Source organism: Neovison vison, chromosome 1 (assembly GCF_020171115.1).
Source record: "Neovison vison isolate M4711 chromosome 1, ASM_NN_V1, whole genome shotgun sequence".
NCBI lineage: Eukaryota > Metazoa > Chordata > Mammalia > Carnivora > Mustelidae > Neogale > Neogale vison.
Window position 1 is genome coordinate 235,235,586 of NC_058091.1, and position 13,574 is coordinate 235,249,159.

The following is a 13,574-nucleotide window of genomic DNA, read 5'->3' on the forward strand; positions in this document are numbered from 1 at the left end:
GAGGTAGAAGATGAGAGAAAAACCTAGTTTGGGATCAAGGACTCCCAAAGCCTCTCAGCTACTCTTCGGTAGCCGGCTCTCGTTGTACATAAGATACTCAGCACATGGTATCCAGTAAACACACAAACAAGGAACCAAAAAGAGATTTTCTTATCATTCCACATCTGGAAAGAAATCTACCCTGTGGATTTAAATGTTAAGGTGAACTAGGTCAATAGGCAGTAGTATATCAATGGGCTACTGTGTTCTAACAAACATATTGTTAGTTGTTACTTTCCTTTTCGAATACGAATTTCGTTAGGAGGTTTATTTCCAAATGGTGACACAATTCGTTTCTTCTCCCACCCCCGGCCCTCCCCTATAGATGATACTTCCGTAAAAGTTCAGATTGCCAAGGATGTTTTCTCTCAGGGAACCTATCTGGGATTTTGATCTTTAGGAAATCCTGGATGCATTTCTCCAGCTCTTCCTCAATTGAGAGCTTTTCCTTAACAGCTTTTTTTTTGCTGCTCATGTTCGACTCCCTGGAGCCCGAAGTCAGAGTCCGGAGCAGATCGCTTTTCCGCCGCATCTCGGACTGTTGGATCAGCTGCACGGGTCCCTTCTTGATGGGACGGTCCAGAGTCTGGATGTTGGTCTGGCGTGTCACGGGCCCACAGATGACTGTCTCCTGGGGAGAGCTGGCCTCAGACTGACTGTCACAGCTGGAGGTGGAGAGGTCGTTGCAAGATGTGCCGCTCTCCCCTTCTTTGTCACCTGTGGCGTTCTTGCAGCAACAGTCGCAGTGAGAGGGTGACCACCTCGAAGGCTCACCTGCAAGCAAGCACAGCACCCAAGGGGTTAATGTCAGCCAGCTCAGCCCAGAGGAGCAGCACAGCACCTGCGCGCGCACACATACACACACACACACACACACTTACAAGTGTCCACAACCATATATTTACAAGAAGTGGGGTGGCACACAGGATAGGCTGCAACATGAGCACCTAAAAGTCAAGTGCACTGCAAGAAGGAAGTTCGTAACTGCATGCTGGGCTTCTGTCCACAGGCACTGCAGCCAGCTACTTAGCTACACCATGTACCAATCTTGTCACCTTGGCAGTCCCCTTACATTCTCAAAGCTTCTGTCTCTTCCCCTGGGAGATGAGGATAATCAGTTGCCTACTTCCTAGAGTTGTAGAGAGAGTATAGATAAATCAAGTGAAATTCTTAACGAGGTACATAGCACACAGTAAACTCTCAATAAATGCTAACTGATTTTACCATGGCTGGTGTTAAGCCTGGATCCAGAGCTCTACGTTATTGCAGTCCAATACAACAACGGCAGTCTACAAGAGTCGGGGGGGCTTACTCTGTGCCAGTCCCCCAAGTAAGCTCTGGGTACCCATCATCTCACGGGAGCCTCATGATAATTCTACAAGTAGCTCCACTCCTAGATTTCACACAAGGAAACTAAGACCCTGAGAATTTAAGAAACATGCCCTAGTTCGCACATTTTGTAAGTGGCAGCGCTGGGATTTGAATGCAGATTTCCCAAATACCACAACCAAAGCAACTAACCATTTGTTTTTTTTTCAACTTGTGGGATGGTAAAATTCCTGCTTTTCTTTAAAAACAATGTTCAGGGTTTAACATCTCTCTCTGAAGTGTCTATTTACCTCTCCTCAAAAATATTTATCATTTCCTCCTCTGAATTATGGTTTTGTTTTGTAAGTGCCTCTAATATTGCACAAATCACATTCCGATATTCTTTTTCACTTTATTCATTTCAGCTACTCATCATTAACTCTCCAAGCTGGGCACAGTCAAGTGTCCATTGTTGTAATTCCAGCAAGTGGCTCAGAGTATGGTGTAGAAACTCAGTAAAGGCTGTATCCTTCTAGTAATGTTTAAGTACCTGGATTCAGCTGCACCTGGAGCTGGTCCTGTCAGTGGACTTTTAAGTTACATAATCCACTATCTTAAATTTAAGCCAGCATGAGTACCTCTCTCCCTACTCCCCTCAGTTTTTATTCACCGCATTGTAATCAGCTATTTGGAGACAGACCCATTTTTCAGATACACAGCTGGTGGCTCCCTGAGCTAGAAAATCCACAGTTACGGCACAAAGCAAGTTCCTAAACATAAGTCACTTCTCCCAGCCTTCTATCCCCTGAACATTCAGTCTTCTTAGGTCATGAACTTGATACTATTTACTTATCATACATTATATGCTAGGCTATTTCATATAGTTCACTGCACTTAAGCCATAAAAATGAAAGGAAATGAATCCCCTTTATAATGCTAATATTGAGGACAAGGATAATGTAGTATCTACATATGTTTAAAAGGAGACCCAGTTTGATTTGTGCTATATCTTACTCTCATAATCAATCAATCACATTATAATAAGATCCTACTTTACTGGCACCTCTAATATGGTCAAAGTAGAGGAAACCTAGAATGGAAACTAATAGGAAAGTTATATCCTGTCTTCTTGTTAAAGGCCTGTTATCCATATACTGAATGATTTAACTATTTATGGAGACTTAACGTATTTTCCAGAAGGAGTAAAAAGAAGTCCCTTATAAATCGCAACTCCAAAATTATCTCTGAAGTATATCCACTCTTTCAAACCACTTTTTAAAATGTGACTGAGTAATCATTGTATTTATATACCCATTAAATGAAATGCAACAATCCAATTAGCCAAAAGGAATCACCACAGCAATAATGTCCTACTTATCCCTGGCTATTACCAGTAAATATCTTCCATGAAACAGAGAAACTGCTCAACATATACCAGCTGCTGACGGCAAATATCAGCAATAGGAAATCTTTTCTCTGCCAGCCCAGATTCTGAGGGTATCATTTTTCTTCTTCCAAAGGCAGAATCTGCCTCTACCTCTCCAAACCCAGCCATCCCTAGACTAATAGGACTTGATGGAGAAATGGCTCCAATGCATTGGGTAAAAACAAGGTAATCATTATCAATCCAGACCTGGTCTAGTTTGATCCTTTATGAGAAAAGTTCAGAAACTAACCTAAGCCTTAAAAAAATAGAAGAAGAAAAAAAGGAGAGGAAAGAGGAGACAGAAAGGAGAAGAAGACATATCTGCTGAGATATGCCTGCGCATTACCTTAAAACAAGATGATGAACTATTTTGGCTATAAACCCTGCTGAACCAGTAGAAAGACAAGTCTGTATTTTTCTCCCCAAGAGTTACCTTCCCCACTGTAAAGTCGTTTCATGACTTAGGGAAACCTAAGGCTTTTTTTTTTTTTTTTTTAAAGATTTTATTTACTTATTTGACAGAGAGAGATCACAAACAAGCTGAGAGGCAGGCAGAGAGAGAGGAGGAAGCAGGCTCCCTGCTGAGCAGAGAGCCCTATGCAGGGCTCCATCCCTGGACCCTGAGATCATGACCAGAGCCAAAGGCAGAGGCTTAACCCACTGAGTCACCCAGGCGCTCCCCTAAGGCTTTTCTAAAGGGCAATTTAACAACACAAACACCACCATGGGAGGGAGCCCTGCATGTTTCTGTGAAAAACTGCACACAACCCTCCACTGCATGTCTAAGGCCAGAATGCAGAGCGGATGCAGCGGTCTTCCCTGAACTGCCACGATGATCAAGGGTTTAAATGTCAGCTGGGATCCTCCAGCTTCCAGGCAAATAGAAATATTACTTTCTACTTATTCTAGGAGCTATCACTATTAAAGGGAAATTGAACAACTTAATTTTAGTGAAGCCTGTTATACTACAACATGTTTCAATATTTTATGAGAACATTTGAATGTTTTAACATTTTCAGCAAGACAATTCATAAAAAGGCTTCTGAAGTCCATATATTAAATCAAGGAAAAGATGGTATGAATGCAGCTGGAGGTCCTGTGTGAAGAGTCATCATGAAATTTAAAACCAGTTAAATGTGAGAAGATAACCACTCTGGTTTTTTTGGGGGGGGGCAGAGCACTGTCTGTCTCATTACCCCCTTCCCAAGAACTTGACCAGAGCAGAGGTTTTAAACCATGGCAGAGAAGTAACGTGTGTGGGCTGTGGACCCGTTTGCCCTTGCAGCCCCACTGACATGTGCTCACCAGTCCTGGCAGATGTGGAAGGAGCTGTGAAGGGTCAATTCTGTAACTCAAGGTATTCTAGAATCTCCCCAATTATAGCAAATTATGATCTCATTACAATATACTTTTGCTCCCCATCAGCTGAGGTTTCAATACCAACTGGAATAATTTTCTCCATTTGAAGAGAAAACAGGTTACAACTGATTAGGCAGATGTAGGAAAGAAACCATTTCATCCCAAGAAAAGTCTCATTTATTGATATTAAAAGGGTAAAAAAAAATCTAATGTCTTTTGAAGGGTTTATTAACAGACTAATGGTCAAAAAGCACAATAGCTCTACTTTTTTTTTTTTTAAGATTTTATTTATTTGACAGAGAGAGATTACGAGTAGGCAGAGAGGGAAAGAGAGAGAGAAAGAGAGGAAGGAGGAAGCAGGCTCCCTGCCTAGCAGAGAGCCGGATGCGGGACTCGATTCCAGGACCCTGAGATCATGACCTGAGCTGAAGGCAGAGGCTTAACCCACTGAGCCACTCAGGCAGCCCTCTACTTTATTTTTAAATAAGCCACTGCTTAATTTGTTGGATATTATATCATTTTTGGTGCCTGGCACATAACAGAGGTTTGATAACTGTTTGCGGAATGAATGGATGACCCAAACACACGTGTTAAATTGTATCAAAATCATAATGCAGCAGCACAGATTGCAGACTCCAGAATCAGGCCCCACAATTTGTCAGTTTGGATAAAAAATTCTTCACCTCCCTGAGCCTTAATTTACTCATCTAAAAAGTGAGGCTAATAATAGTAACTCCCAGGGTGCCTGCGTGTCTGTCTCAGTGGGTTAAGCCTCTGCCTTTGGCTCGGGTCATGATCTCAGGGTCCTGGGATCGAGCCCTTCATCGGGCTCTCTACTCAACAGGAAGCCTGCTTTCCCCTCTCTCTCTGCCTGCTGTTCTCCCTACTTGTGATATATCTCTCTCTGTCAAATAAATCAACAAAATCTTTAAAAGTAATAATAGTATCTCCCTCACAGAGGTTTTAGAAAAATGAAACGAGACAATTAATGTAAAGGTGTCTCATGGTTTGAAGCACCCAGTAAATGTTCTATTCATTCATACCTATTTGCTCTACTAAAAGCCAGGCACTAACCTACATAAACCACACAAAGGAGGAGCATGTTTGACAGGATTTGGTATGTTTCCCCCAATATGCTCTACAATCAATTCTTAGGTCTGGCTGGAACATCATGTGAGGAAGGGCACTGATGCTGACGCTAGACTCATCGAGAAAATGTATAATGACATTTACTAATGCCTGGATTTGCTGTGGGAGGACAGAGTAACCACAAGCATGTGCAGTGTCTGGCACACAGTATATGACCAGGGGACAGTTTTGGAAAGAAGTTTCCTTTACTGCACAGTGCCTACAATTTCACAAATGGATGAGTCTTCTGGAATAACAATTTGCTTGAAAACACATCAAGTAAATTCAAACCCAGAGCCAGGAATAATCTGTATTTTGGATTAAGGGGGGGGGGAGGAACAGGACCCTAAATCACCCTAAGTCCTTAAAACTCAAATCTTCCAACATTTTACAACTCTGAAAAACTGAGGACCAGTCAGGCAAGTTGTATGATTGTATGTGGCCCCTTTGGACCATAGTCCTAACTGCAGATGTCCTTACTGATAAAGAAGGAATAAAAGAGGAGAGACTACAGAATACTTCTCCCCTATGAAAAATTCAAACCAAGCTGAGTGAAACATGACTTAGCAAACTCACAAAGTGCTTATGCATTTTTAAAAGAGGCAGCTCTGCAATCTACCCACACTTCAAATTCTCCACCTGCTAATGGTTGTGAACACAATGCACATCATTTACAGCAACAGCTGGGAAAACTGCTTTCCCCTGTCTTCTCTGTCAATGATGGAGGAGCCTGCCAGTCTGGGAGCTAGGTGGCCAGATCTAATTTATGGAGGCTGCTGAAAGACTTTCCTGGTATCCCAGCTGAAAAGTCAATAATGGCCAAATTGATGTTTTTATAATTCTGCTAACCTTGGAGAAGATATTTCGTAGTAGAGATTGGGAATAGGCAGGCTGTGCAAGCTTCTGAGAAAATACATTTTCCGGCTTGATAATCATCCTTTCTTGCTTCCTTTCCACTCTTGGACATTTGTCCTTGGATGGGCCCAGCTGGGGCTCCTCATTAAAAGGTGGCAAATTTGGGTAAGAGCAGACGGTTAAAATCACTCATACATTAGTCAGGGCCAGTCGAGAAAACAGGCATTGTACCTGTAATCTTCATAGGGAGAATTTAATATAAGGAATTAGTAAAACAGGTACTGGAGGGGTGAAAAAGACGCAGAAAGACTGCAGGAGGCAGCCACCACTTCTAGGGCTGGGGAGACAAATCGAAGACGGGGTTATCAGAACCTGGAAGCTTGCAAGAGCCACCATGTGGAGGTTATGCCTAGGTATCCAAGGAGGGCACGTTGCCTGTCAGTCCTGGTATCTCTGAAGGGCCTGGCTCTGCAGGGTACAGAACAAAACAAAATTGCGAACTGGGACTAACTACTTCTGGTAATAAAATAAACAAATAAAAGCTGGGTTGATGCTGATGAACAGTATGTTGACAAGGAGTCCCTCCTCTGCTCCTGTCCTCCAGCCTTTCTCTCGCAAACCCTGTGACAGCACAGGCCCCAAGGGGAAGCCTGCTGGGCCAATGCAAAGTGTGGTTAGCTGAATCGCAGCCCCAGCATCACAAGGCAGAATCAAGAAGTGGATTTGGAACTGAGAGACAACAGCTTAATAAGAGTGTGCTGACCCTGCCAGGGATGGGAAAGAAAAGAAAGACAGTTCTTGACCTGCCAGAACCTGTGCTCAGACACAGGAGTTGGGAAATGGAAACAACAGAAAGCTCTCACTGAGTTCAGTTCCTGCCCTGCTGCCCTTTCTTATACCTTAGGGTTTTGTATTTGCTCTCCTTCTGCCACAAACAGTTATATTTCTGATATTCACCTGTTTAGTTCCTTTTTGTCCTCCAGTGCTCAGTGTAGACATCCCTTTCTCAGAGCAGCCTCACCTCTACCCCCCACCCCAGTTGAAGCCAGTCCCAATCTCCAGCTTACCTCTTCTGCACCATCACCATGGGTGATTAGGGAGGCATTTCTACATTTATTTGTTCAATGTTTGTTTCCCCACACCTGACTATAGAGCCCCTGTTTGTTCCTTTCGGGCAAACTCCAAGCCACATACAGACTAGAGTTTCAGGGCACCTCGTAGTAGATGCATGACAAATGAACGGAAGAGGAGATGGATGATGGCACAGAAAATAAATTTTGGTTTAGGGTGTGTGAAAGAGACAGTAAACCTTCCACACACACAGAGGAAAGAGAAATCTTGACATGCCAAAGTAGTTAAAATGGAAAATATTTAGGCATACCACTAGGCATGTAACAACAATAGGTAACAGCAGGATCCACAGGCATATCCAGAATTGAATCAATGTATGTATGTGCTTGTGTGTATACATACATATATAATTTTTTAACTGATCATCATTCAATGATTTTATTGATGCAGACACAGAAAAAATCCTTAGAGCCATTATACAACTTCAGTAAAAATTAACTTTCCTAACCATTCTATCATGGGTCTCTATTCATACTGTTCTCCAATGTGGTGATGCTCAGTCATACCCTCCCAGCTCAGGATTTTCAGTTGTGAAATAAACTGAATAAAGCAATGTGATGGTGTGCTATAAGGCAGGAAATCCTGAATTCTGGCCTCCTGGCCTATTGCCTTGCTCTTCCAATGTTCCTGGATAACACCCCTACCTCATTTTCCAGGTGTTTTTTGCCCTTTTCTTCCTTTCTTCCTGCCTACTGTATTTCCTCCTCCTAGTCTTAGCATTTCTCTGTTAAGATCCTACTTAGTTACTCCTGCCCCCAAAGTCCTCATTGCCCTGTTTCATAGGCAAGTCCCACAGCCCATCCTGATCCCTTTTCCTACCCAGGGCCTCTAGTGTGGCCACTGCCTTTCACATTTTTCTTTACTGATTTTTCAAGAGTTTGAATTAGGGGTCCGAACAACCCCCCGCCCCATAACGCCTCTCAATCAACATCTAAGGGTCTTCTGTCTCTTAGAATGAAATGTGTATGTCATTATTATAGGGATTGTTTGTCCCCTTTTCAGTAGAAACACTCCCCCCCCTTTTTTTTTTAAGAAAGAGAGCATGAGGGTGCCTGGGTGGCTCAGTGGGTTAAGCCACTGCCTTCGGCTCAGGTCATGATCTCAGGGTCCTGGGATCGAGTCCCGCATTGGGCTCTCTGCTCAGCAGGGAGCCTGCTTCCCTTTCTCTCTCTCTGCCTGCCTCTCTGCCTACTTGTGATCTCTCTCTGTCAAATAAATAAATAAAATCTTTAAAAAAAATTAAAAAAAAAAAAGAAAGAGAGCATGAGAGGGGAGAAGGTCACAGGGAGAAGCAGACTCCCTATGGAGCTGGGAGCCCTGTGGGAAACTCGATCCCAGGACTCTGGAATTATGACTTGAGCCAAAGGCAGTCGCTTAACCAAGTGAGCCTCCCAGGTGCCCGAAACACCGTTTTTCTCCCTTTTGGGAACTACCTCTTCCTAACTCCATGTGCTCCTGAAAGGACCATCACCCATACTGCCATGCCTAGCCACAAGGGTGGACATCTGATCCATATGTGAACTTCCCATTTTCAACCATGAGACCCAAGTTAACCTGAGTCTTAACTGAAACTGAGTCACTGGAGTTTATGGGTAATATATATTCTATGATATGGGCTGTTGCCAAGATAGGGGAGCATGAGTTCACTGGGCACCTTCCCTACAGGTTGGCAAGAGGACATTCATGCACAAAGAAGCCAAGCAAGACAGGCAAAGCTGAGCATAGTCAAGAGATAGAACTGACTGTGTCTGTGTTGTCTCACGTTGGCCCCATTCCTAGGCTTCTAATTTCATAAACCAGAAATTCTCTTTGCTTAATCTATGAGTTAGTTTTGTCTTAAATATGGTAAGAGTCTTGAACACAACATCACATTCATATAACTGAATGTCTAATTTACCTGTGTCATTCTCTAGCACTTGTGTAACTCTAGCACTAACGCTGGCCAGTTCTTCAGGGGCAAGTACTCCCACATAGCTAAATTACTTTAGAGAGAAATAGTTTCTTTAGTGAATGGTACCTCTTCTCTACCTAGTTCCAACAAAGTTGACTAACACTCTCAGAAGACACTCAGGCTCTCCTGCCACCTGTTGTACACAGTCAGTCTTGGCGTGGGTGACAGCTATACCTCCAAAACCAGAAACTTAGCATAATAATAGATCTAATTTATTGAGGGCCCCCTTTGTGCTGATTGTAGTGCTCAGCACCATATATAATCTTCACAATATTATATAAGGTGGATGTTCTTCTTTCCTTTTTATGGAAGAGGAGATTGTAGGTCAAAGTGGTCAATTACCCAATCCAGTTAAAGAATGGACAAGTGACAAACTGAGAATTCCAATTCAGATCTTTTAGTACAAAGCCTCTGCTCTTTTGGGGGGACAGTATTCAATTCCACGAGAGTTTTCTTTTCTTTTCTTTTCTTTTTTAAGATTTTATTAATTTTTTGACAGACAGAGAGAGAGAAAGATCACAAGGCAGAGAGGCAGGCAGAAAGGGGGAAGCAGGCTCCCCGCTGAGGAGAGAGCCTGATGCGGGGCTCGATCCCAGGACCCTGAGATCATGACCTGAGCTGAAGGCAGGGGTTTAACCCACTGAGCCACCAAGGTGCCCCCAACGAAGTTTTCTATCAGAAATACTAAAAATTCTAATAGGCCCCAAAGGTGGAAGTGTTGACTTTAAGACATGATAGCCCCAGTGATTTCAGCACTTCAGTCACTTTTAGAAGTAATCAGCCAACTGAACAACTTGAAAATCCACACGACTGTTACCATTATACTTATATAAGAAATCTTAATTCTGCTCTCTGAGCTGACTAGAAAGAACTGAAAGCGCCGAAATGAAGTGTCACAGTTGCTCTTCCTGATGTGTGGGCACGCTGTCTCCCTCCACCATGCATCAGTGCCACCACAGCTGCCCTGGTAGCAGTCAGCAGTACCTCAAGTATGCACCCAATTCGTACAGGAAAAAAACCCTTTGCCAGTTAATTATGATAGAATAGTTACTAATACTGCTTAATGAATTTTTTTTTATAATTTATTTATTTATTTGACAGACAGAGATCACAAGTAGGCAGAGAGGCAGGCAGAGAGAGAGAGAGAGGAGGGAGCAGGCTCCCCGCCAAACAGAAAGCCCGACGTGGGTTCGATCCCAGAACCCTGGGACCATGACCCGAGCGGAAGGCAGAGGCCCTAACCCACTGAGCCACCCACGCGCTCCTGCTTAATGAATTTTAAATAACCAACCAATATGCGATACCTTCTCAAAAGGGAAAAAAAATAAAAACACAATGATCTATTGTTTATTGGCAATTGCAAACCTAAACTTCTATTGATCCTCCTGGTAGAATTAAAAAAAAAAAAAAAAAAAAAAAGCCAAATTAACCCAGAGAAGTTGTTTACAGGCTAGAGAACCCTGAGAATTTATGAGAGTCACGGATAACATAAAAGTGTCTTAAAGATCTTTGTAAGTCATGAACTACTTTAAAGGGAGTTAGGTTGACCAGAAAACTTTAGACAATGAGAAGCACGGCCAGCCATGAGAAGGATCACCTGGATCATGGTGCAGAGCTCACTGCAAGCAGGCCCACACAGATCCTTGGGGTGCCAGACCAGGAAAGGACCTCAGAGGCCCCTGAGTACCCTAGTTTTATAATGAGAAAGAAAGGAGCCCAAGAGTAAGTGTCAAAGCCAAACTCCAAGTCTGGAGCCGTGTCTGAGATCTTGCCAGAGACACAGCTTGGAAGGTGTGGAGCGCTAACAAGCAAATATCACCTCCAACTTTTGAGGGTTTCATATCTGGACAATCTTTCATCTGGGGTGAGAAAACTCGCAGCAAGAGTCCACTGCCGAGTACAGTCAAGATGAGCACAAGACAGAAGGGTCTGGAGAGAGCAGATTCCTGCCATATGATCACACACCTAATGGTCAGAGAGAGAAAAATGGTAGAGAGAGAGAGAAATGGTGAGCGAGATAGACAGAGAGGCAAAGACAAAGAAGGAGGGAGCATGAATGGAACCTCTACCTGAGGATAATGCAGACCTGTGTTTGTACCTAACTCTGAGCCAGACACAGGGCCTGGCACTTTACCTGCACCAACTCACTGAATCACGATAACCAGTGAAGAGACTTAAGGAATTCCACCACCTAATTCCCACCTCCTGAATAGGAGGCTCCAAGGGACCACACTTCCCTAGCTCTCAGGAAGACTCAAATTCCAGAGATTTACTCAGAGTCCACATCTCAAAGGCCTTATTTTAAAGTGTGAGAACAAGTCTGACACCTCAGTGTGAATTAGTTTATCACAATGTTTGGACGTGACAGAGGAAGCCTAGGAATTCACAAAAGGCATTAATGAAAAACGAGAACGTACCACGTGTCATGTGCAATGCTAAGTGCTTTACAAATATTTTGCTCTAACAACAGTCTAAGGCAAGGTTTCCCATTATTGACATTTGCGCAGAATAGTTCTTTGCTCTGGGGGCTATCCTGTACATCACAGGATCTGTATCAGCAGACCATCCCTGGCCTCTATCACTATTCTCTACTTACTCCCTTCTTCAGTTGAAGAACTAAAAAACTCTGGGTACTGCCAAATGTCCTCTGGGCAGCAAAATCACCTCTAGTTGAGAACTACTATTCTAAGGTAAGTAGTATTCTTATTTTATGGTAAGAAAATGGAATTCCACAAATTTGACTAATTTGCTCATGAGTCACAAAGCTAGTAAAAGGTGAAACTAGGATTTGATTTTTGGTAGATCTGACTCCAAGACTATTACTTGTTCCACTGTTATACTCTGATGCTCCTATGAAATGCTGCATATTTCATAGGAGCATTTGAAATATGCAGCATTTCATATTTCATACTGGGCAGAAACAATCCTTCCATTCACAGTAAGTTCCAAAAGAGGCAAAATGAAAGGAAGTGAAAAAAACTGAGTTGCCTTTTCACCTTTCATAAAATGGAAAAACAAAAACACTTCATCTCTACCAGGCTATCTTCAGATAACAGAGTAAGATTTACACAATTTAGCAGCTCTGTCTGAACATGTTATCTCTGCTAATTGGCCACTGGTTCATTACTGTTCCTTTCACTAGGATTTCAAAATGGGACAATGGTGGTTCTACCCAAAGACTTTCCCCACACAGCTACAGCCTATATTAATAATCATGTAATAATAAGAAACGAAGTTAAATTGAGTGTTTAGTACATTCCAAGTGTTGTTCTATACTTTCCTTGCAGAATCTCATTTGAGATTTAAAACACCCCTATGGAGTAGGCTCTACTGTTACATTTTACAGAAGAGCTAACTAAGGGATAGAGCTGGTAAACAACTAACCTCAATCTTCAAGAGACAAGCTGAGATGCAGGCTTGGAATTTCCATCATAACAAGTCAGGCAGTAATTAAAACCCCATGGTTTAGAACTTGGGCTTTAGAATCAAAGACACCACAATGGGGCACAACTCTGCTGGTGACTTGCAGTTTCCTCATCTATAAATGTTAGAAATAACAGTACTTCTTTTGTAGGAGGATGAGAATTAAATGCTATTTGTCCACAGCATGCCTACAGTGCCTAGAATATATTCAATGCCCATCGAATAATGGTTTTTTTTTTTAAAGAAAAATTTAAATTTTTATCTTGATACCTAAATTGGCAATGTTGATAGCAGTCACAGTCATGAAATACTTAAAAGGTAATTTCAATAATGGTAACTGGATAGGTAACTTCTTATTTTCTTCTGCTTTTCTTTGTTTTCCTATTACATAACCCAGATCTCTGCTTTCTAGTGTCATTATGGGCTCTTTACCAAAGCATTGATCCCGTTTGCACAGACTGATAATAATTAGGAAAACATCACTGAAGAACAATTAGTAGGTAAGCTCTCATCCCCCACCCCCCACCCCCCATAGCTCTGGGGCAAGAATTGCCGTATGTGAGCTGCAGTGACTCTAAGGGCAGTAAGAATTCCTGAAAGAGGGTAAATTCTCGAAAGAGCATAAAACAGTAATGATAGTTCACTGTTACACCTTTATATATGATTTTCCTGTTTCTTTTTTTAAGATTTTAGTTATTAGAGAGAAAGAGTTTGTGTGAAAGAAAGACTGCACATGAGCAGAGGGAGGGGCAGAGGGAGAGGGAGAAAGAATATCAGATTCCCTGCTAAATGCAGAACCCAACCTGGGGCTCATAACCCTGAGATCATGACCTGAGCCAAAATCAAGAACCCAGTGCTCAACTGACTGAGGCACCCAGGCACCCCTTCCTGTTTCTCTTAAGTCATAGTAATTACACACAAATGCACAACCTCATAAAATTGCCCAACTCACTC

General features: G+C 42.5%; 1 protein-coding gene across 3 annotated transcripts in view; it reads right to left on the minus strand.

Annotated features, from left to right (window-relative positions):
* Positions 1–292: 292 nt before the first annotated feature.
* KCTD16 (potassium channel tetramerization domain containing 16) overlaps positions 293–13,574 on the minus strand; it is a 279,879-nt gene continuing 266,597 nt past the window's right edge. For all 3 annotated transcript variants that reach the window (XM_044225246.1, XM_044225238.1, XM_044225240.1), the window contains one exon: positions 293–813. In XM_044225246.1, coding sequence (XP_044081181.1) covers positions 359–813 — 455 coding nt within the window. In that variant the 3' untranslated portion in view covers positions 293–358. The remainder of the gene's footprint in view (positions 814–13,574) is intronic.